The sequence below is a fragment of the Ambystoma mexicanum genome, chromosome 7p (genome assembly GCF_040938575.1).
Source record: "Ambystoma mexicanum isolate Mex_15411 chromosome 7p, UKY_AmexF1_1, whole genome shotgun sequence".
NCBI lineage: Eukaryota > Metazoa > Chordata > Amphibia > Caudata > Ambystomatidae > Ambystoma > Ambystoma mexicanum.
In genome coordinates, this window is record NC_090939.1 from 102,169,816 (window position 1) to 102,195,247 (window position 25,432).

The 25,432-nt window shown below is 47.5% G+C and overlaps 1 protein-coding gene across 9 annotated transcripts in view; it reads left to right on the forward strand.

The window, feature by feature from the left end:
* The window catches only part of ATP6V1A (ATPase H+ transporting V1 subunit A), a 1,210,625-nt gene that overhangs the window by 1,122,347 nt on the left and 62,846 nt on the right, over positions 1 to 25,432 (forward strand). For all 9 annotated transcript variants that reach the window (XM_069635876.1, XM_069635872.1, XM_069635874.1 and 6 more), the window contains one exon: positions 10,122 to 10,293. In XM_069635876.1, coding sequence (XP_069491977.1) covers positions 10,122 to 10,293 — 172 coding nt within the window. The remainder of the gene's footprint in view (positions 1 to 10,121; positions 10,294 to 25,432) is intronic.

A 25,432-nucleotide genomic window follows, 5' to 3' on the forward strand; every position in this document is an offset into this window, starting at 1 on the left:
GCTGCAATTAAGCCATTAATTCAGATGACTGCTTTGAAATGTAACTGGCAGGCAAAGTGTGTGATTGCTTGATAGCTCTAGCTCAGAGAGATCCCATTGGGATGTTTTTTCAGGCAGGGGCAGGTAGCCGGTGGGACTGGCCATATACATTTTCATGGCAGTGGGCAGTCAATTGATAAATAACCATACACCCTCACGCTGTGTCTCGTTCCTCACATCTTCCTGACAACTGTTCGCCAATGCAATATGTTCAGCTCATAGGTGGTGCTTAATGATCACCTAATAGCCAAAAATGTTAAGGATTGTAGTGGCAGGGTGTCTCCATTAGAAGTCTTCTTGACCAGAAAGTGGTCAGAGGTCCTGAAAAGCAATGGGGGGCTTTGGGGGAGGTGGAAAGGGGTTTAAGGTTTTGGAGTCCCATAAAAGGAACTGCTGAACTCCCAAGCATTATGTTTTGCCCTAAAAATTCACATTACCAATGCAAGGTACTTCTCCACAGCCTAAAGTATGCGTAAAAAGGTTTTCAACTGCATGGCAAGAACATGTCCCTTTCAGAGGTTAGACTATGGACCTCAATGTAATGTGTGTTCACCCCAGTGGTCTAAGAGGGCGGGAGCGGTCGGGAGCACTGCTCCTATACTTATTTTAATTAAGTTTTACCGTTCCTATACTTTTATTTTAAAAAGAAACCGTTCCAGAATGTTTTCGTTTTAAAATAAAAGTATAGGAAGAAGTTGAAACTTGCACTTTCAGTGCTCTGCACTGGACGTTCCCTTAAATAGCAGGCACATGTGTTTTGGGGTTTGTATTGTGCATGGGAGGTGGCGTGGCGATGGGGTTTGTGGGGAGTGGTGCAGGCCAGTAGTAGGGAACATAGTTCCACTACTTCTTTTCGTACACTTCGACCGCTGGTTCACCGTTACCTCCACTCTGTGCCACGGATTTACCACTGGATTAACACTGCAGTAACAGCAAAGTAGGTCGACGCTTTTTGTGTATGGGTCCCATGGCGATTTTGTCGGATATACATTGAGTGCATCTCATGCAGTAAATTGAGTTTTTTGTACGTAAGATGGAGGATTTGCCTCCACCAATATGGTGGGTGTGATTTCATCTCCAGCTGTATGCTGAAGGTAAACACTCCACTTTCGTGCAGTAACGGAATTACCACCACTTTACCACTGTTTATCCCCACATCGGTGCACTTGAATAAGCCGTTTGAAAAGGAATCTGTGGAAGGGAGATAGTCCAGTATCTCCTGACTGATTCTGACCTGGTTCCGTTCCTTCCTAATGGATCGTTCTCAGTCCCTCTCTCTTCCTCCCTTTCATTCTGCCCCCATCCCATTCACTTGTGGTGTCCACAGGGCTCTGTCCTATTCTATTTAATGTTTATGTTCAGCCCCTTGCCAAACTGATCCAATCTCATGGCCTTCAGTGCTACACATATGGCAACAACACGCAAATTGTGGTCTGTCTTGATCTCCGATAACCAGAGGCAGCCGGCAGTCTTTGCTCTTGCTTTGAGTCAGTGGGCAATTGAATGTGCCCTAACTCGTACAAGCTTAATGGCAACCAGACTGAGGTTCTGGTGGTTGGACCTCCCAACATGTCTTCTCTTTGGACCTCTGCTTTTTTGCCTTCCGCTCTTGGGTGTTAAACTCACTGCCTTGCTATCTATCTATGGAGGCTCAAATCAGCTCTGTTTGCCAAATGGCCCACTTCAAACTTAGTTTTAGGTAGAGTCCTTTCTATTTCACCCCACCACCTCCGCCCACCTGTTGTGGCATCTGCGGTTTTTGGCCACCTTGACTATTGTAACTCACTCTATTTAGCTCAACCTGTGTACTTGCTTCACTGTCTCCAAGTCCTCCAAAACTCTGCCGCCAGAGCGGTCTCTGATTCTCCCTACCGCATGTACATTTCTCCCATTTTACGTGCACTGCACTGGCTCCCTGTAGCTGGCAGAATTAAGTCCAAAACACACTGCATTGTCTCCACCATGTCTTTTATGGCCATGGAGCTGAATTTATTGCTGACAAATTCCGCCCCTACATTCCTTCCAGATCTCTCCGCTCGGCCAATGGTCTATCCACCCAGGTTGCTTGGTTTCGCCGCACCAGAATTGGAGGTTGTGCTTTTTCATCTGCTGCTTCCACTCTGTGGAATTTGCTACTGCTTTCCATCTGCCTTCCTGAAGACATCTTCTATTTCGCCATTGGGTCAAAATATTTCTCTTTTAACCCTTTCTTCTCCCATGCTTTCCACTTCCCTGCAATATTTTCCTTCATTAGCGCCATGATGGACTAGGGCGACCGCTGCACTTTACAAATTCATATAACATCTTGTTTAGCACAGCGAGCACGGCAGTATCGCGGCACAGACCTCTGCCCAGCCTCATTCTAATTGTTCCGGCATGGGAGCCACTCATTATTGTAAGCCTCTCAAGGCTTGGCACTCCTTGGAGCCTTGTTCGCTGGGAGGTGTGCGACTAGTTTCAGTTGCACATTGTCCGCTTCCACCCGACTACGGGCTGCCAGCAAGGCTCCTCAATCCCTAATTTCACGAAACAAACGTGTGCATTGGCAGCGCAAGGCTGGACTTAATTACTGAAACATGGCCGCCCTCTTCATCGGCACCAGAGGGCCTCCAAGGGATGCCGCGGCAACCAAGTCGCCTCTACGCTGATTGAGCCAAAACTTCCTACACCTCGCCAATCAGTAGCCGCCAGGGGACGAAGCCGGGCCCCAGCAGCAAGGCTATGTGTGAAGGCACCAGTCTGCCTGTCTGGGCCTTGGAGGGCTCGGAGGATGGCCCCTCCTGTTGCACACCGCAGCACCTCATGGGACAGCCACCTGGCATGCAGCCTGTTACCCCATGAACCTGGGCCTCTGGAACTCGGTGCACCCCTCAAGAATAGCTGAGAGTCATGGCTGAACTTCGTTATCTCTTTTTTATTTCTCCACTAACCTAAACAGCTGTGAACCAAGGTGTGCCCCTGCTAGTCTGCCTTCCCTGCCTTACTTGATCCTTCTTTTCAATGCATTTCTGTGCCTTTTGTGCAAATTCTGATCCTGGCGTTTTTTGTTTTAACATCTTTGCACCCCTTTGTGCACTGCATTTTATGTTTCTGGTGTAATTGGAATCCTGCTCTGTTTTTGAACTTCTCTGTAACCTTGTTCGGTACTAAAGTGTTCCCACTACATCCGTTTTCTTACTTCCCTTGGATACAAGGCTGCCTGGTGAGTTTGTGCTCGCACTGTGCTGTGCAGCCCCTCCTCTATCCTCCTATCCTCTGCTGCCCCTATGGCACTCACCATCTCCCCTATCTTTTCTAATTGCTTTACTATCACCTATCCTCCCTCTCTCACAAAGTCTGGAAGAAATAAAGCTTAAAAAAAGACACCCTGACCACTAACCCTGTCCTACCTATCTCAGATACATATGTCAGCATAACCTCCAGACTGATTTTCACTTTTCCGTCCCCTCTCTAGATCTATGGACTCCTCATCTCGACTTTCTCTCCTCTCACATCTTCACCCATGGCACTAGATGGGAAGTACTCTTCATGGTTCCAAATTGAGATTCGATGAGCAGTAGCTAAAACTAGAACTGGTGTCGAGCATCCCCCCTGTAGGCAGGAGCTACCGGAGGGCAACCAGAAACTACCAGACATGCCCCTTTAACTCTTTATCCATTTTGTATGAACCAATGTGTATTCAATGTGTTCTAATTCTTCTTTATTAACATTCGCAAATACTCAGTTAATGTCACATTAAAAGGCACCAGACGGCCTTAGGAGCCAAATGTAGCTCCTGGTAGCTGTTGGTTTCAAACTAACCAGGCTCTACTATGCTAGAAGCATGAGCTAAATAGCTCCTCTCAGTTTTTGAACCCGTGCTGTTGGCGGGCTTCGCATGATTCATGTCTATCACACTGGTGCTATCTTGGTTCAGGGTCTTCAAACCAATCTCCTCCTTTTTGACCGGCGCCTGCCATCCCTCATCTTCCGTCCCACACCTGCTACTCCTTCCACACTCTGTGCCCCTCTCCTGTACACCTCCTCGGAAAACTTTCAAAGGTGGTGACCTCTTGCATCTAGCCACGCTCAATGCTTGTACCGCCATCCAACACTCTGCTGACATCTGCCTCCTCCTTGAAGACCTTGACCTCGACATCCTTGCTCTTACCGAAACGTGGTTCAATGCCAGCTCAGTCACTGCTTTTGACTCCCTTCTCTGTGATGGCTTTAAGATCATCTCCAAGCCTCGCTATAACCGTGCTGGCAGCAGGGTTGCTCTGATCTTCCCTGAGTGGGTCCCTTCTTCCCTCATACCCACCCAGCTTTACTCTTCCTTTGAGAGCCTGCTTTGCAAGCTTGTCATCTCTCCCACCTCCTCGCTGACCATTTCCACTATCTACAGGCCACCTTGCGCTACTACCCCGTTTCTCTTCCTTGAATGGGATGATTTCTCTTCTCTCCTCGAAACCACCTATAAACTCCTTCTCCTGGGTGAATTCAACATCCGCCTTAACTCCTCAATCACAGCATCCACTCTCTTCCATGACCTCTGCACCACGCACTCCCTCTCCTTCCTTCTGTTCCTACCCAATCGGCTGGACACACTCTTGATGCCATCGTCCACACTGATCTTTCACTCTCTCCCACTGATCAGCCCACTCTCCGGGTCCTCTCTGCCCTCTGACCGCACCACCCCAGCCCTGCCAACCTCGTTCACGAACATTCATCCGATGAAGCGAGTGTCAGCTTCTGCCTTTGCATCTACCGTCACTCCCCCCTCTTTCCCCACTACAGACTCTACCTCTGTGCTCAGCAATCTCCATCTTGCCATCACTAATAACCTTGACATTCTTGCCCCAGTCATGAGGATCCACTTGAAACATGCCTCTGAGCTTAACACCTAGTACGGCTCCGAACTTTCAGGCCTAAAATGCAAGTGCAGAGCTGCAGAACGCTCCAAGAAAAGGGCCCGCATCCAGGCTCGCGTCTCTGGTACATCCAACAACACAGCTGAACTCCTTAAAATCTGCAATGAACTAGCTAACCCTTCCACGGTCTCCTTCTCACCTCCTCCCTCCCAGGCCCTCTGCAACGCACTGGCCACACACTTCACAAACTCAGGACATCCTGAGCACCCTTGCTTCCTTCTACCCCTTAAATTCCCCCATCCCCCTGCCTCCTATGGCCTCCTATGCCCCTCTGCCTTTCTCTCCCCCTTCTCTCCTATCACACCTGATGAGCGCACCGGAGTTGTCCGCTTCATGAAGGTCTCCTCCCTGTTCCTCCAGAACCATTAAGGAAAATATTGAGACTCTTGCCCTTGCAGTTGTATGAATTCTGAAACCATACTTTTGCTACTGGATCTTTACCCTCCTCCCTCAAGCACTCCCATGTGCGCCACGTGTTAGGGAAAGTTTGTATGCAGTACCCTCTGGGAACACTACAAACAACGCTGACTACAGGTATCTGCAACCCAACCTTTGGTATAAGCTTGTACTACACAGTTCTGGTAGCGTGTTGAGCAGCCAGGTTTATCTCAAGAGGGGAAATGTAAGCTGTAGTGGAGTTACACAAAGATTCACAGTTACAGGTATTCAAATAAACTCTTACACTCAAGGTTTGTTGTATAAACAATTAGTAATTTATTTATCAGTCAGTTATAAAGCCTTCTTCAGAAGGGCGCAATACAATAGTAACACACAAATACACTTCAATACTGTACACTCTGAGTTTCTGAATTATAAAAGACCCCTTTGGGATGACCCACAGACACAACCTACGCCCACAGGTGACTTCAATAACAAGGGTGCTGGGGACATTAATATCTTACTGCTGACATTCAGAACACTCTTAAAAGTTGGTAAAAGGCAAAGGTTATTAGAACACAAGAGATCACAAATATCAGTCGAGTCTCATGATGCATTCCGCAAAGGCCTTAAAAACGAGTATCTTTGTTTAAAGGGCTTATCATCGATTTGCAATATTTTACATATGCTACTTCACTGAACTGGACACACTATGCAGTGTAGAATATTGTACTGTGTAATTTGTACTGTGTAAATTATCCCTGCAAGCAACTGGTTGTAAGATTTTTTTACTGGGCCGCTTATTGTAACCCTCAAGCAAGCCTTCTTAAGTATCCTTTTAGCTCCTCGATGCCTGTGGGCTGCAGTGCGCTCTATAAATCCAAAAATAAATTAAAATAAATTCATAAGCAGGGGAAACACTTTTAGATCCTCTTAGAAGAGTCATACAATTCTATAGGCTAAGCCAAAGTCAATGGGCAAAAGTCTTGTATAGGATGAAGCACTTCTGGTAAGTAAATGGAAAAGTCTTTGCATAAGTTCTTAGGAGTCTTTGATGAAAAAAGAAGAATCAAATGTAGGGCCACAAGCTGATTAGACTTGTGAGTTGTGGAAGTTACAAGCACTTCTACAGCAAGCGGCAAGTTCTCTTAGACTTGTTTTACAGTCCCTTAGAAATGAAGGAATATGAAGCTGATGACTTCTGTTCCTGTGCAGCTCTGCAAATCTCACTGTTCCTGGGCCTCAGCCGTGGGGACAAGAGAGAGGACGTTGGGGGACGATTGCTATGCACTGGGACGGTCAGAACTTGCAACCAGCAAACTTCACTTGCAGTGGCTGTTTCGTGTTTCAGCTCTTTGCGACTACTGCAAATAGTAACAACGCGGTTCCTGGCTGTTGAGGTGGACTTTCCTTGCTTCTGGGGTCCCGCACTCTGTTGAGGGGGCTCAGGCTTGGTCATTCCTGCTTCTTGGGAGTATGGAGGATCTTCCAAAAGCTCTAGGCCAGCTTAAAAGCAACGCACACAATCTGGTGTTCCTCTCCCTGGCTATACGTTTCCAGCAGCACTCTGTGGAAATTCAACCAGCTCAGAGATGGATGTCTAGGTAGCTTATTTTGGAGTTGATTGGTCCCACCAACTCAAAGAGAGAAGTCATCCTTGCAGGGGCCTCTCTGTCTATGTGAACTTGGCGTTTCGGCACTGCAGCAGGGGTTCACCGGGCAAACCAACGGTCCAGGAGTTGCAACAGGCGTCCTCTTGAAGCTCTTCTTCAGTTCCTTCGTCCAGTGGTCGACTCTGCCTTCCAAGCAAAAAGACTTGCCTTTTATTCAGTTCTCTCCCATTTATTCCAGCCTAGCTGTCACTCACTCAGCAGGGTGGCTGTCCTTGCCGGACAGTCAGCCAGCCAATCACCACAGAGTGCATTTGGGTCCCCTAGGAGACTAAGCACAGGGAGTTTCAGGCACTCCCTCACTTCCTGCCTACCCCAGACACTCTGGAGCCAGAGGCGGGCTTCACTCCTGAATCCCGCCAAAGGGGAAATGACCTGGTTTGGTGCGCAGAGAAAATCTCTAGAAGGACCTTTCCACAAAGACATGGTGTAAAAAGAAGACCGGGGGCCATTTTGTCAAATATGGCTCTGCGCCATTTTGAAAAAGATGGCTCCCGCGGTTGCTTTACCGGAGCCGCGAACGCAGCCCGCGGTAACTGCAAGCCATGGTAGTTCAAACGAAACCACTGCCACCAGCCATTCTGTTAGGAAAGGGTAACATAAAAATGTTACATGAGGATCTATACACAGGGGATAATAAGTAACCCCTCTAGCTGTCTATTGTAAGATAGTGTGAGCTGGGTCTAGAAAGTTACAATGGTAAGTAAAGTCAATTTCACTTTACTGCTCTGGGAAAAGGTTTATCCCAGAGAAGGTATTTCAACCTTTGGGAAATCTGAAAGACTTCCCTGTGCCACTGCACTGACGGTGCTGTGTGACACAATGTAAAAGATGATGCCTACGGAGTTTCAGACTCCATAACCAAAATGAACACAGAGATAAAATTCACATTCAAATACATGAGAGAGTGGGAAAAAGGGTCTCACTCTGTCCAGGTTAAATAAATCAAGTCCTCAAAATCCAGCAAAGTTGCTGGGAGTCTCCCAAGGTGGAGGGAATTGGCAGATTTCTGAGAATTCTCCCTAACACCCCGTCCTGTAAAAACCTTCTGCAGACCGGTCTTGTCCAGCCAACTAACGCCCCATCTCTATCACCCCTTTCCTTGGGAAACCCCTGGGGAAGCTGGTCTGCCTCAACTGTCCCAACACACAGAACTTGTTGGCTGCCTACACGACCATCAATCTGTATTCCGGGCATCCAGAGGCAGGGAAACTGCTCTTCTGAACACCCGTGAGGAACTGCTCGCATCTCTTGACTCCAACTCTCAAGCTGTTCTCACTTGATCCCTCCTCTGCATTTGATACTGTCAACCACTCCATCCTCATAAAATGGCTCTACGATACCCTAGGTATCTCGGAGCGGGCATTGGATTGGCTGACTTCCTTCCTCAATGAGTCTATCCCTGTTTATTCTAGGCTCTTTCTCCTCCCCCACCTCTATCTCCACCAGTGGTGTCCCCCAGGGCTCCATCCTTTCTCCCTGGCTCTTTAACACATATTTTGCTCCGCTTGCACACCTCATTTCCACCTTCTCCCCTAACTTCGTGCAATGAATATGACACACAACTCTTCTTCAAACTTCCCTCTGATCCTCTCCTTACTTCCTCCATTATTCCTGGCTGCCTATCTGCCATCCAGTCCTGGTGTAGCTCCAGTGTTCTGGCGCAACGCCAGCATGACAGAGATCCTTCCTATAGGGAATCATGCTCCCTCTTTCTTCTCCTCACTCTGGCCATCTTCTATGGGTTCTCCCCCTTCTCCTTCATCTGAAGCCAGAAACCTCGGAGTCATCTTCGACTCCTCTCTTTCCTTCCTCCCTCACATTCAGGACCTTGCCAAGAAGGCCCATTTTCATCTCCTTTCCTCACTTTCCCCTAGAAGCTTAATGTCTCTAGAGATCTGGTTCTCTCTAGGCTATACAACTGCAATAGCCTCTACCTTAATCTACCCTCTTATTCTCTACAACCCCTCCAGATAATCCAGAATAGGGCTGCAAGACTTCTGTTTGGTATTAAGCCCACAGATCACATCTCTCCAGCCTTACAATCTCTCCACTGGCTACTGGTCGCTGCAAGGATCAAATTCAAATCCCTCTGCATCATCCATAAGGCTGTCTGTGCCCGGGGACCACGCTATCTACAACTGGCTTTCATTAAATACTCTCCCTCCATATGTATGTTCCTCCAGCACAAGCTCTGTGTGTCAAGTGCTTCGCTAAACATTGAACTGGTGGCAGATCCCGCTCCTCTGCATGCTCACTCCTATGGAACAGCATTCCTCTTCATCTTGAGCAGAATCTCCTCAAATTCTGGAAGCTATTGAAGACCTTCCTTTCTGCCCCTCCTTCCCTTCCTTCCTTCCTCCCTCCTCTGCTAAACCCCCACAGTTGCTGAGATTGGTGACCAGGGCCTGTATGTGTCCACTTGGGTCCTGGCCTCCCACACCCAATCGCCTTCAGCCTCTGCCCGCCCCCAGCACTTGCATTGGCACCCACTAGCCTATGCCACCACAGGCCTGCACTTATTTATTGGCAGCTGACCACTCTCACCAAGTCACTCTACAGCTGCTCCCCTCCCCCCCATGACTTCCCTCTTTGGTACTTCCTCATCCCTTCTCTCTCTTTGCACTTGCACGTTCCGAATGCTCACAAGGCCTAGCAGGTCCATCTCTATCTTTCATTGTTGTATTTGATTTTCATTCCCATGTTCCCTCCCTTTTGCACTCTGGGTGCTTTTAAACACAATTTACTTGAGGTATAAGCACCTTACAAATGCACAATAAAATTAAAATAACATAGTATCCAACTGAAAGAAAGTGGAAGAAATGTGTCAATCTTGACTTTACTTTACAGCGGTGTGATATTTGTGGAGAGATGTAGCCAGGAAAGTACTCCACGGTTGAGAGAATACCTGAAATGTGCTGCTTATCTATAATATCAAGTAACAAGAATTAAATACTTCTGTTGTAGCAAGAAAGTTAATTAACATTTTTCATGCCTTTTTGTTTTTCAGCCTTACCTCTACCGAACAATGAAATTAATAAGATATTTGTTCCAACGCTTTATGCCTTTTTGAATCTGCTAGTTGAATAAGTGCTTTGCTTTATTTTTGTTTCTTTCTCTGTAGGTTTTGTCCTTTCTATAAGACAGTAGGCATGCTGTCCAACATGATCTCCTTCTATGACATGGCCCGCCGTGCTGTTGAAACCACCGCCCAAAGTGACAATAAAATCACATGGGCCATCATCAAAGAGCACATGAATGAGATTCTGTACAGGCTTGCCTCTATGAAGTTCAAGGTTTGTTGCTTTGCTAATATCTGCATAATGTCAATGGAAAAAGATATCTGTGACCAAGACTTAAAATAGTCTGCAGATAAGTTGCAGTTTTAGAGCACTCTGTTCAGAGTCAAGGATACATAGGTGGCAAGAAACCTTCTCTTTGCAGCACCCACATTTATCACCCCGAGCACCTGAATATCAGTAATTAACACTGCCATGGGCAACCAGATTTGTCAGTGGAATTTCATTAGTTTACACTTCCATCTGATCCAAAGAAGGCTTTGGAGAGATTATACAGCCTTCTAGTGGAGGCTGTGAAACTATCCTAATTAATAATAATTTACCATTTATATAGGGGTACGAAGCCGCGGGCATCTTAGCGCTGCTTATTATTACCCACAGTGTGTGGTGCTCATTTATCGACCTCAGAAGGATGAAAGGCAAGTTTGGCCCAGCTGGGATTCAAACCTACATCAGCAGGCTCTGCACAGATGTCAAAGCAAGCACTTTACTCGCTGTGCTATCAGACCGGATGAAAAGACAGCGTTCCATCCAGACCACCCACTCTTCATGGGTAGCTATTGCAGAGCAGTCAAGCTGCAATCGGTGGAGTCGAGGCAGGTGTGCAGCTACAGTTATTTCCAATATATAGCCCAAGAGGATACACTGCACAGGTATGTACAGTTCAAATAAATACCTTGGATTAGACACAACACACAGTAAAAGGTCTGTATAAAAACAGTAAAATGCCTTAGGGCAGACCCTTCCAACCTATTACATCATGCAAAGCATATACCCAATGTTGACGAGAGTTTGAAGAGCCGTCTGGTGTGAGGGGTTTGCAACCATCTAACCTACTGGTGAAGCAACAATTTCAACCAAAAGGAGCCCCTCTAAAGGAGTAGTAATGTCAGACCAGTTAGTCTTGGCTCACAGGAGGAAACAAGGGTTGAAGTAAAGTTCGGTTAGTCCACACAGTTAACCAAAGAAAACACTGGCATACTGAAAAAATATACACTTTGTTCAAGTCACACATATGTATATATATTTTTTTCTCTATCAGGACAAAATAAATACTTGAGTAGACATAGCATATGTTGGAACCAATGTATGTGTATAAAAACAGTGGGCAGCTAAGACCCAGTCCACTCTTACTTATATCATGTAAGACAAGTGATAGGCAGTGCAAATGGAGTCTAAGGATGGGCAAGGATGGAAGCCTGGGAACCCTAGAGACATTGAAACATTGCATTCTCTTAAGTGTTATGAAATATTTTCTAGTTTCTCCTTTGCCTCCTTAGACCTCAATGGAACCCCCAAATGCGTGTTGCCGTTTTGTACCAATCGTGAATTCTTTAGGCAAATTAAGTATGGGTACTTCAATTTCCTTGCTAATTGCATCTGTTTTGGATTCACTGATCAGTCCCTATGGCTATCAGTGTAGAAGAATTCTTTTGTCCGTTGTTCTCGGTTTATTGTACACTGAATTCACCACATTATACCGAGATGCGGTAGGGGATACTCTGTGTCCCTTTAACTTTTTGGGTGTGTCCAAGTCAGACTATGGCAGTGGATATTTTTCTACAGTTTCTATTGTTGCATACATGTTTTCATTTTACCGCTTAATGCCCTTTAGAGTACTACATACTGTAAAATGGCTGTTCCACAAGACTTTCACCTGCCCCTTGGCCATCATGTATTTTGGCCTTCATGCCCTCTGTGGCTGGGTTTGCCTTATATGATGAGCCCTTTCCTGCTGAAAAGCCTCAGCTTTCTCCGGGCAAAGCGGCAGTGTGTTTCTGTTGCCGGATGTGGGGGCTGCGACTGTCTGGTACCTTTCCTCATCAATGCCAAAGTACATCTGTTGCTGGGCAGATGTGGTGGCCGGAGACTGTCCTTGATTGGGCAGCCCCTGCCAGTTTAAGTGGTGCAGACCTTTACCGTTGGTGGGCTTTGCGGCAACTCCAGCTTGCATCCTAGATAAAATGAGATTTTGCAGCTGTTCATTAAAAGACCCTCATAAGCAGAGGAGCATCCCACTTGAGACCTGGATCTCATTGCAGCCATCCAGCATTGTCTTCAGCAACTGTCCCAGTGAAGCATTGTTCCATTGATCTCCAGAAGGCCTTCATTGGTGCCTCGACTCGTGGGCCAGTGGGAGCAACCAGTCTCAACCCTTGCTATAGGATCCTACCTTTTGGAATTGTCCTGGAACAAGCCTGTGGGCTGACAAGCTTTCTCGTGGGCTACCTGGCTGCAGCGGTTGTTCCGAGTTCTGACTTGGAACTCCACAGACCCTCGGCTTGTGAAATAAGCAGCCTCCCCCTGCACGCCAGCACAAAGAGGGGCCTTGCAGTACCATATTCCTTTTTCTTTTTTGTTGAAATGTCAAAGGGGTCGACTTCCGCCATTTCTTTGCAGTGGCCATCGCTGATCTCTACCTACATCGTGTCCTGGGGGTCGTCTGAGGGTCCTCTGAGGTCTTCGACAACATGGTGGTCCTGGGTCTGGGTCGTCTAGTGCCAGGAACTGCCTCCCCAGAGCATGAAACTGCTGACTAGCTGGACCTAAGTTGTGAGCTAAAAGTGTTTTCTGCACTAGTGCCCCTCTGATGGAACCAAGACGAGTTTTCAAGATTTCAGGAACTCCAGAAGTGGTCCCTGAGTGAATCTGAGTACAGGGGGTGAGTAATCCTACTTGTTCCCACCCCCTACCTCCATGGTGTTCTAACAAGCAAAAAAACCTTTCCCTACAGCTTCCCTGGCAATGATCAGTGGCTCCTTCCCAGCGCTTTCCTTAAGGTGGTTGTACTGGGAGAGATTCTCCTAAGTGTTTTCCTGCGGTTGTTCTTCAACTTTGAAACACCACTGCCTGTTGGCTTTTCCAATGCCAACACTTGTTCAGTCTATTTTAAAGACTCCAAGACTCCTTAAGAGTTGTATTGGGACTGTGATTGTGAGGGCATTCGTCCCTGCATTTTTTAGCCAGGAAAGGACTTGCAGTGGTTATGCCTTATTTTTATAAGGCTGTGTATTGTATTAACTCCTTTTTTCCTGACCTATTAGTTCTCTAATCTGGTTATTACCTTGTTCTTCACTCACTTGCTTTGCTATATTACAGTTGCTAAGATTGTTCTTCGAACTGTTCAAAAGGCAAGTGTTGGTGCTCTGTACCCAAAGCCCCCCAAAAGTGAATGTGTATATAATATATGTTTAGTCTACTACTTAGCTGTAGTTTTTAAAAGCTAAGAGTTTTCCAAGGCCTAAATAAATAGTTGTATTTGCATAAATTCTGCCTAACTTGTGTTAAGAGTGCTCTGTGTGTACCTAACGGAACCCTTCACCAGTCTATCTCCTTAAGTGCCAGCCCTAATGCCCAGTCACACTACCTTGATAGTGTTAAGCTAGACATCACTGTCTTTCCCTATTCACCAGACTAGGTGGCCTTTAGGAATCTGTCCACTGGACTTATTCTGAAAATCCATCTTAACACTGTCATTTACAGGAACCAATATGCCAAACGATAATGAAAATATTCATAACCCTATAGCACATAGGAACATGGGTGATACAAATGCACACTATACATAGAACATATATAAAACTTAAAGGAGAAAAAGGTGTCTAAGCGTTAATAAACAAGTCCAGAAGGCACCCCAAAGGCAAGGTTAGATCAGTTTTGCAGTACTAGCCACAATAACTCATTACACTACCATAAAAGACAAGGCAACACAGTTAACCACAAGTATAATATACTAGCAAGGTATTTCAAGAGGTGGGCGTGCAATACAAGACTTTGAAAAGGCAGATAAAATGAAGAGTACCCGCTGACTTTCTTGTCTTTAGGCCTAAAACACCACAGATCCCAGAGGGTGGGGTGTATAAGCAGGAAAACTTGTTAATGTCCATTTCTATATCTGTATAAGTCACTTCAGAGGAGGAGTTTCAGATAAGTTTTAAAACTTCCCCAATGTAATAACTTGACAAAGTCGGTAGGCAGATCTGCAGTTGTGATGAAATGCCAGATTATTCCCAGTTCTACCCAAGAGATGATTGAGTGAGTAGTCTTTCTTGCTTGAAATGATCCATTGCCAGGTTCAAGATCAAAAAGCCTCAGGGAGAAGAAATGCAGAGCTGCTGGCCTAAACTAGCCCACCAATGTCAGAGGGGTTTTAAATGATGTTGGCAGCCAGCTCATCAGGGTGGCCCCGCAAAACCTCCAAACACTCAGGACCAACCCACAAGACCTGTAGTTGCCATACCTGAATTCACGGACTCCTCTAAACCAACCGAAGCCACTTTGGAGGGTGCACGGCTGGGCTTGGAGTGAGCCCATGTATGCACATCGGCTATTTTAAGCCTGCGCTCTGGTTTCCCCAAACGAAGGAATGCCCTAGAAAGAAAATGGCTTGGAGCAGGATTCAAAATACATTAGCGGGAGGTGCTAGAGAGCCTGAACGAGATGGCGGCTCCACAGTGAAGCTCTGAAAAGTGAAGGGAGGCTGAGGACGCTTAGGACAGTTTACCTGCATCATGATGTGGCTTGGTTGGAGTGGGTCACTTGGCAACCTTCTGGGCAGCTGTGGTAGAAAAATAGTGGTTGGCCTCTCCGGAGCTGTGCTCCAGCCTCCGGGGGTTCGTCCCTAGAGCTGGTGAAGGGAAAGGCTGCGAGGCGTTGAGTGCATCTAGTGCATGCCGCGGGAACAGTGTTGGGGACAGCTCATGGTGGGGTTGGGTATCCTGCCACCCGTCATACTCCCCACCGCACCTGATCGAGGCACACGGCCCGACCGAAGTGGAAGGTACGGGGGTTACAGCAACACGTGGTCTTGGCTTGGGGGTGCGAGCACTGGCACATGCTCTGCAAGTGCTGTGCCTTGGAGTGGGCCAGCAGGATGCGAGTTGGCAGTCGGCGTGTGGCCCCGAGTGAATGAGGCACACAGTGAGATTCACAAGGCGTGGCCTGTGGTGACGAGAGGGAACGTGGAGGAGCTGCAAGTGGCCGCGTTTGGAATTACCCGGTGTCGACTGTTACTCAAGGCCCAGAGGCCAGAAGTGTGCAGAGTTTAACTAGATTTGTTCTGGAGGTGAGCCCTGGGGTCCTGAGCCTAAATAAGAGACGGCAAGTGGAATGGCTGCGGGGAAATCCCAAAAGAAAACAGTCTCAGCGGATGACTTCTTTGTGCCCCACAGTGGGCAGCGCAGCCAGGATAGGACGACTCGGCCAGACCCTGTCATGGCAGCAGTGGGCCGGATTGAGCAGTCCAAATCCAGATTGGAGGGCAAGTTCGACATGCTGGCAGAGAGGGTGGACCAGCTGGAGGTGAGAACATCCACGCTGGAACAAAGGACGAGCGAATTGGACCTAGTGTTCCCAGACGTTCCCCTTAGTGCAGAAACTGGGCAATGGAAACCAAAATACAAAATCTGAACAATGCAGTGCGGGCCCCACAGCTGTGGGCCATTGGCCTCCCAACAGGAGTGTAGGGGACTGACCCGATAGATTGTGCTGCCACTTGGCTGCCAGAGTTGCTGGACCTCTAGGTGGAGGAAGACCCCAGGTACATAGACAAATGTAACGGGCACAAACCATCCACTTCCACAGCAAAGCTGAAGTCAGCGGGGGCCCTACACTTCTAGTCCGACTCAGCGACTCACGCAACAGGATCCTTAGGGCAGCAGCAGCTAAGAAAATGTTACAGTACCAGGATCATAGGATTCATCTTTACCCAGCTCTCTCACCTGCCACTGACAAAAGAAGGAAGGCACTGAATGTAATAAAGAATGCCTTTTTGGAGCGTGGTGTTAAAGCTGGACTGCTTCGACATAAGCCCAGGGTCTCCTGGAACAGCAAAGAATACCTTTTGTCGGATACAGAAGGGGCAGACAAGCTGCTGAAATCCATCCCTGCAGAGAAGCCTCCTGGCAGCGATGCCTGATATGGACTCATTGACGCTAGTGAATATTCTGCCTTTTCTTTCTTCCCTTCTTTGCACAATGTGGCCACTGTTGAGCACCATAATCGTTTATATTGCGTTGCCATTGTTATTAGCTTGTTCTCTGTTCCTTTAACGAGACCAGTTTTCAAAAGCTGAATGAATAATTGATCAGATCCTAAAAAGTGACATCAGACCCTCCAAAAATGAATTTCTGCCCTAATGCCTGTGGTAGACTCTGCGGTTCCTTTCCTGGGTTCCTTCTTAGATCGCTGATCTTTTCTCTAGACTAGCAAGCCGATGAAGTTCTGTTAGCCATGTACACAGGTATGCCTTCTGTTTTTTTCCTTGCACCTCCTCAGTCTGCACTTTGTGCACAGGTAATTGCATCGAGTATCAGAGTTTCCCTCTACATGTTTTCAAGTTTTTAGGTTGAGCTGAGTACCTCCATGAGTGGGCGATACCACAGGTGTTCTCCAGTCACAATTTCCATCCTTTTTTCAACCGCTTACCAAAAGCTGTCACTTTGCTGCATTGCTAGAACTTATGTAAAACCATTCGAGTTACGCAGTTCCAGCCACAGTCCTTTTCTTTCAGTCTCCCTTTAAATACTTTAGTCGCTAACCAGTACTTTCTAAAAAAAAAAAAAAAAATGTTTTCTGTGGGATTAGGCGATTTTTTTAGTCTCTCGAGCACTTGGTAACATTACGTTGGACACTGTACAAGCTTCTTCTGAAAGATCCTCACCCATCTCATCTCCCCGGTTCTGCCTCTGGGGCCAAAGGTCTTTCTTGACCTGCCCCGCCAGTTCCTTGTACGACAGCTTCATTCTCTGTGCCCTTTGCATCATTTCTCTTGCAATACTTACATTTTTAGTTGTATCGGGATTTTACCTAGGCTCCAAAACTGAATTTCCCAGAAACATTTTTTTTTTAAGTCTCTCGGCAGACCATAGGTCACCTATTATCCCTTGGCGGTTCATCGTACCCACATTATCAAACAAGTGTTTTAACCTCATATGGCCAATTTTCAAGGACAGCAAATGTTCTGACACTCCTTTACTTGGCTTCATCTTAGAACTCTGAAGGAACAGTGCATCACTATGTGCATTGACGTCTTCTCTCCATTGTTTACCCATCTGTCTCCAGGCAGACTTGGTAAAGAATGTCATGGGGAGGAGTTTGTTTACCCTACCGATTGATTTGCCATAAAGAATCTTATCGCGTTCCATACCATTCGCCTCTGACATCGCTAAAGTAGCCAAACAGGGGGTGATCCCTTTGACTTGCTTGTTGTAGAACTGACACATTCTGGTAGAGTGAGGATCGACAAGCTGAAGCCTCCCATGTCTCATGGGAGATGCGCTTTAGGGACTGGAATCTCGCACTTCTTACCTCCTTTAGGGCCCACTTCTGTAGAGTAAGCGTTCTCCAATATTCCTCCGATATTCAAATAATGAAAGCTTGCGACTTGTATAATACTTTCTGGAGCAGCATCATCTTGAAGCTCACCCTACCCACGTGTGGCAGTCCAAGTTTGTCCTCTTCAGGGGTTTTGCCATCTCCTGCAGTACTGGGTCCACACCAGGTTATTTTCTCCTCTCCTGTGGGACGATGATTACCAGGTGTTTGAACTGCTCAGGATCCCACTTCAAGTACTACCCATTCAGGTCATGTCTGAAGCAGTTCCTGGAGAGAGGGAGAGAGCCCTCTTCGAATCGGTTGTGTCCTCCCACATATTCCTCATCTTTGAGATCTCCAATATCCAGCTTCTGCTGCTTCGGAAAATGTTTCGACGGAGGGCCCTGTGCGTCGATGCAATTGACTCGATGTCCCTCAATAGCCTCCGTGTTGAGGATGATGTCATCGAAATCATATATAGCAAGCGCAGCGCCCGTTGGCTTTAGTTCCTTTTTTCCGAGTAAGCTTACGCATCGAGAACTACGGTGGGCTTCAGTATTTCCTTCGCGAAATATATGAAAATGTCTTCATCTTCGACCCTGAAGAGACTGGGTTTAGAAAGTGTCAAGACTGCAATGCCAAGATGTCGCTGACAGATCAGCATCGAGTATGCTTGTGGTGTCTTGGTGTGGAGCACAATCCCTCAACCTGTTCAAAATATCAATTAATGACCAGAAAGCCTCTGAAGGAGCTTAAGGGGAAATTGATGGTAGGTAGATTCTCTAAGAAATCTCAATCGATTATCCTGTCGAAGAAACCTTCTTATGACAATGTGAGAGGCGACTCTTCTCAAAGAAAGAAGCCAAAAAGGTCCAGGTCTAGGAGTGGCTCCCACCACTAGTCGAAGAAGAGGCACCATAAGTCGCCTACTTAGACGTCCGACTCCTCTCCTGAGAGAGCTATATTCTGTCCTACGAAGGCCTCCACTCCTGCCGAATGGGAAGGATTCAGGCTAGAAATGCTTAATATTTCAGCTAAAACCCCTGGACAAGCCATGCTCCTACTGCGCCTTCTAAAGCCGGTAAGGAAAGGGCTCGAACCAAATTCTGCACGTCCTCGAGCCCGTGACGAAGGCGAGATCCACATAGAGAGCCGTTGAGGCCTCGACACGATGAGAAATTGAGGGATCCTTCGAGTCATAAGTCAAGGTCGCCGACGCCAGCTGCGCCATCCATGCCAGCGGGCCCATCAACACCAGTGGCGCCGTTGACGCCATTGAAGTCAAACATCTTCCTTGAAGACATCGACGACTCCTCGGGCATCGGCTCGAAACTTTCGAAGTCCTCACTGCCTTTACCTGAAAAATCCTTCTCCAGCATTGGATCTTTCATAGATTCAGATGCTTGAATATTCCCCGTCATCAGACTGGGAATCCTCGGTGATAAAAATTAATTATTAAAACATTTCTAATATACACACATTGCTACATAGCCATGCACGTACATAGCCCATTATGGTCTACGAGCCATTCTATTGTGTAGTCCCTCCACCTCCTTTTGGTCCTTTATAGTCCTAACCAATGAGGTGGCAGGGCTTAAGCTCCGCCCCCGGCAGCCATCTTCAGATTTTTCACCGCAGTCTAACAGACCTAGGGAATTCTCAAGCTCTCTGAGCTCTTCAATTCTTTTTCTACTTTTTGTGTGGAATATATTTGTCAAATATATTCCACTTTGTTCCCCTGTTTAGGGGCTTTGGTCTCAGGTGGTTTTTGAGACAAATATCTCTTGTTTTTGACCCAAAATCATCGTGTAAACCTTCTCTTCAGAATGGCTGCATCTCCGGCTGTTAAGAAGCCTTCCCTGTTCAGGAACTGCACGAGGTGCAAGAAGAAGTTAGTCTACATGAAAGACCCCCATGAACATTGCATTTACTGCTTGTATTCACATGACATTCAGAAATGCGATATTTGCAAGACCTTTCCCAACAAGACTCTTCAGGACAGGCACAGAAGACTTCTTTTACATCTGGAAGCCAGGGATCAATCTTCGGACGAAGAGTCTGTCAGAACAGCTCCTGCCCTCTCCAGCATTCCATCTGAGAGGCAAACTTCGAAGAGAAGGTCCTCTTCAGTGGAAAGGAGTTCCTCTCCCATTGCCAAAAGTAAGAGGAAGCCGGAGTTAATACCCTTTCTACCTCCACTGGACTCCTCGAGCCGGAGAAAGTTACATTCATCAGCAAAATCTACCTCTAAAGGAAAGGAGGAGTTTGCAAAAAGCCAGGGTGGGGGGGGGCATTCGTCGACGGGGAAACCGTCCACGAGTGATGTGAAAGATAAAGGCCCGTCGTCGACGAAACCCTCATCGATGACGATTACACATAAGACATCGTCTACGGCAAGATCCTCATCAGATTTATCGTCCACAAAACAGTCGTCGACGAAGGAAACACACCATTCGTCCACAAAACACTCCATGAAACGCTCGTCCACGGAGCACTCCTCGAGGGGGGAACGACATCCAAAACACATTGGTTGACGGGCGAGAGACCAGCCAAACCACATTCGTCGACGGAACACTTGTCGGCGGGGGAGAGCCTTGAGGCTGCTGAAGCTGCTGAACCAATGGTAGCGCAGGTTTCTCCTTTGGGAGACATGGCAGAGCTTCCTGATGTAATTCTCCAGGAGGAATTTTTAGATGCAGAAGTGGTGGAAGAACAACCTTGTCCTTCTTCTAAGCAGCACAGTCCCCCTTGGCAGCGCTTTACGGAAGAGGCCGACTATCCTCATGACCCAATACTGATGTTGTCCGTACAGAGGATCATGGATGAGTTCTACAGGCGTCAAAGGGAGAAGAGCATGCCGTCTGATCCTTTAGAACCGGAGCTCCGTCGGAGAGACACTTCTCCAACTCCAGGCACATCAAGAAGTTCTCCTTATAGGAGTAGACCTGAAGAGGGCACGATCACCTTAGCCTCCTCGAAGGTCTAGGAGCAGGACGCACAGTGCTACCACCGACAAGGGTCCCATCACCACCACCATTGTCGCATAGACCTCGATGTCCGGATAGGGATCCCACAGTGGTGCCGTCCTCCGTTTCGGTCTCGGATTGGCAGGAGGATCCTTTTAGAAAATTCTCTGACTCAGAAGAAGGTGAAATTACACAGGAGCCTGACACAGCCAGTGAGTGGGATGAGTACATCGTCGAGAAGCCAAGGAGGATAGATTCTACAGGAGATGCTTCACCTCCGGATGATCTGGTTTCTTTCCACACCATAATAGGCAAGGCAGCAGAATTGTTCAAAATTCAGGTTACATCAGAGGAAAAGAAATCGGTGCTTTATGAGCACAGGGACAAACGCAGAAGGACGATTACCACCTTTCCTCTCCTCGACACCATCTGGGAGTCCGGATCCAAGATCTTATCTATGCCCTTGTCTACCCCGGCTCTAGTGTCCAGGCCAGAGAAGAAATCTAAAGCACCCGAGTCTGCGCCGCTTTGCTTGAGAGGTCATACAAAACCAGACTCTGTTAACACAGTTGCGGCTAGGAAGAAGCTTGCCAATCCCCCTTCACCGCTGTCGGCACCACCGGACAAGGACAGGCGTAAGCTAGAAGCCATGGGCAGGAAGGTATCAGCTTCGTTGTCACTTACCATCAGAGCGGGTAATGCGATGGCCATGACGGCGAGATATGATCGTGAACTTTGGCTATGCATGTCCAAATTGGCTAAGCAGTTACCACCAGAGCTTCAGGAAGAGGCTAGACCGATAATCGCCGATGGTGAATTAGCCTCTGATCATTTGATGGACGCAGCGGTTGATGTGGCCGTATCAGGCTTGAGACAGATGGCCCATAGCACAGTACTCAGAAGGCAGGCCTGGATGAAGACTACTAATTTCAGGCCTGAAGTCCAAGCGCAGATATTAGATATGCCCTTTGGTGGACAAGAGCTCTTCGGGAAGAAAATAGACGACCACGTGAAGGGAATTAAATCAGACACGGACACGGCCTGAGCCAAGAGATCAGGTATCAATCCTCCAACATATAATCCCATAGAGGCAGGCGTGGCTCCGCCCAGGGGAAATCACAAGGCAAACAAAACTGACTATCCGATTCCGTCCCCTCAACGTCACACCCCAGTGGGGGGAAGGGGAAGCCAGTTCTTCCAACACTGGCAGTCAATTACATCAGACAAATGGGTGTTGCAGGTGATCAGAGAGGGTCACACCTTAGAATTTCTAGACCAACCTCCTTCCCTGCCTCCATCTTCGCGCAGGGTGCACATGTTAAAACCGGTCATATCTGAAGTTCAAAAACTGCTCCAGAAAGCAGTGGTAGAGCCAGTGCCATACCCCCAGAGGGGAAAGGGTTTCTACTCCCGCTTCTTCCTCATCAAAAAGAAAAACGGTCAATGGAGGCCCATCTTGGACCTAAGGGCGCTCAACAAATATATCAAACGCATAACATTCAAGATGGTAGCATTACAAGGAGTGCTCCCTTGGTTATACAAGAACGACTTCTTGGCAAATTTAGACTTGGAGGACGCTTACTTCCATATAACGATCCATCTAGCTCACAGACAGTTCCTCAGTTTCACGGTGGGAGAGCTTCATTTTCAGTTCCGAGTTCTCCCATTCGGGCTAAAATAAGCACCAAGAGTATTCACAAAATGCTTGGCACTAGTAGCTGCAAAGTTCCGGAGGACAGGAACGGAAGTCTTCCCATACTTGGACGACTGGTTGATAAAAGCATGTTCCGGCGCAAGAGCTCGCTCAGCAGTTTTAAGGTCTATCAACCTCCTAAAAGAGTTGGGTTTCTCTATAAACAGCAAGAAGTCCTGCCCCCTTCCCAGCAGGACAGCTCTTTTCCTGGGCTCCGAGTTTGATACCAGCATTCCCAGGGGGAGACCATCGGCAGAAAGGGTAGCAGCGATTCTATGCTCAATCTTGTGCTTCCTGGAGAAACAGACAACATCATTATGTTCGTACAAATCCCTTCTGGGCATGATGTCCTCGTGCATATTCCTCATACCAAATTGCAGGCTTCGCATGATACCGGTTCAGGAGGCCCTGGACCACCAATGGAAACAAGCTCTCGGATGTTGGGAAGACATCGTCCAGATTCCATCGATGTTACACAAGGCTCTTCGATGGTGGAATGTTCCGCGCAATCTTCAACAATGGATGCCATTTCAAGCACCAACATCGACCCTTCTGCTGAGGACGGACGCGTCACTATCAGGCTGGGGCGCTCACCTTGCGGACCTCCAAACCAAGGGCACTTGGTCGGCGCAAGAGTCCCAACTCCACATCAGTGTGTTAGAGCTCGGGGCCATAAGGTGGGCGCTGAAGGCCTTCCTACCGGTGGTAGCTGGACAGGTACTTACGGTCCAGACAGACAACACAACCTCCATGCATTACACAAACAAGCAAGGGGGCACGAGGTCCGAGATCCTGTCACAAGAAGCCCACAGGCTATGGACATGGGCCTTGCACCACAGGGTGCAGATCAAAGCAAAGCATCTTCCGGGAGTGGACAAGCTAAGCAGAGAATACACGTCATCTCACGAGTGGGAGCTGGACGAAAAGGAAATCCAACTGATTTTTTCCTTGTGGGGCCATCCACAGATTGACCTCTCTGCCACCAAGGACAACAAGAAGTGCCAAAGGTTTGCCTTGAGGTACCCGGAGTATCAATCACTGGGAGATGCGTTGTCAGTGGCTTGGACAGGAAGGTTCCTCAATGCCTTTCCCCCCATTCCCCTCATTGCGAGAGTACTGCGCAGACTGAAGGAACAGAATTGTTCAATGATCCTAATTGCGCCGGATTGGGCGCGACAAGTCTGATACTCGACTTTGAAGCATCTATTCCTGCGGCCCCCAATTCGCCTCACGGCAAATCAATAGCTGTTGACGCAACAGAACCGCAAGGTCCTCCACCACGACCAGAGCAGCCTATCTCAAGGCATGGTTCCTGAGCAGCGTAAACTGATGAATCTTAAGCTACCGTCAGAATGTTGGGATATCATCAGGGCCGCGAGAGCCCCGTCGACACGAGTCACCTACACCAGGAAGTAGAGATTTTCCAAGTGGTGCGAGAGATCTGCCCTCGATCCTCTCATGGTTTCGGTTGACCAAATTCTACCCTACTTATTGTACCTAGCTAAGACAGGGCTCTCATTGTCTTCCATCAAGGTCCATCTGTCAGCCATAGCGGCGTACAAAACAACTCTGGAGATGCAATCCTTGCTCTCTTTGCCGGCATTTAAAGTCTTTCTGAAAGGGCTGATGCATACTTATCCTCCTACGCCAGTCCCGAACTGGAGCCTGAATACCGTCTTGACAGCCCTCATGGAACCTCCCTTCGAACCCATACACAGATGCGACGTAAAGTTCTTGTCTTGGAAAACAGCCTTTTTGATAGCCATCCCATCAGCCAGAAGGATCAGTGAGTTGCAAGCTTTATCGTCTGAGCCTGCGTTTACCTTGTTCCAGAGGAACCGCGTTATTTTAAGGCCACATCCTAAGTTCCTTCCCAAGGTACTGTCGGGAATTGCACTCACTGAGCGCATCGTTTTGCCAACCTTTTTCCAGAATCACACTTCTGAAGCAGAAAGAGCATTACACTCTCTGGACGTTGCGAGAGTCCTGAAGTTTTACTTGCAGAGAACCAAGGAGTTCCGATCCTAAAACTGACTGTTCATTGCTTTTTCTGGCCGTACCAAGGGACAGCATATCTCTAAACAAGGTCTGGCACGTTGGGTTTCGTCTTGCATCACCCATTGCCATCAAACGAAAGGCGACTCTCTTACTAGACCGCCATCAGCGCACTCCACCAGAGGGAGGGCAGCGGCAACAGCATTCCACGCAGGGGTGGCCTTGAAGGACATATGCAGAGCAGCCACGTGGAGCACTCTGCACATGTTCGCTAAACAGTACTGCCTGTCTGACGATACCAACAAAGAAACTGCAAACAGGCAGTGCTCCGCCATCTCTTTGCATAAGGTAGGACAAGCCTCCTTTTTTCCCCTCCTTTCCTGGAGTATGTAACTGTTGTGTTGCTGCATGGTAAAGGTTTGATCAGATATATGTTTTCTGTATTGATGCATATATGTATTTGATGGTGGCATGTTTTAAATGCTTGGTATTCTATTCAAGCATCTGAATCTAGGAAAGATCCAATGCTGGAGAAGTTTGTTACTTACCTGTAACTGTATCTCCAGCATTGGTATCTTTCATAGATTCACATGCGCCCGCCCGCCTCCCCTGAGAGTCTGCTCCTATGCTCAGAATCCATCGTACTATAGTCTCTACGGTTCAAAATCTGAAGATGGCTGCCTGGGGTGGAGCTTAAGCCCTGCCACCTCATTGGTTGGGACTATAAAGGACCAAAAGGAGGTGGAGGGACTACACAATAGAATGGCTCATATACCATAATGGGCTATGTACATGCATGGCTATGTAGCAATGTGTGTATATTAAACATTTTTTTATAATTAATTTTATCAATGAGGATTCCCAATCTGATGACTGGGAATATTCAAGCATGTGAATCTATGAAAGATACACCAATGCTGGAGAAATACAGTTACAGGTAAGTAACTAAAACTTCCCTCCTTTACCAAGAAAGGATTTCTTGAAATCTCTGAACTCTACTTATGAGAACAATGAGCCATCTGATGCGCCTTTTGGTTTACAGTATGGAACGCCAAATGTCCCTGGTAGCCTAATTTCAGAGCAGTCCAGACTGAAAGATCTATGTGAAAATGTACAGACAGGCAGTGGGGTGGACACTTCACCGGAATTGGAATTTGGAAAGCCTGAG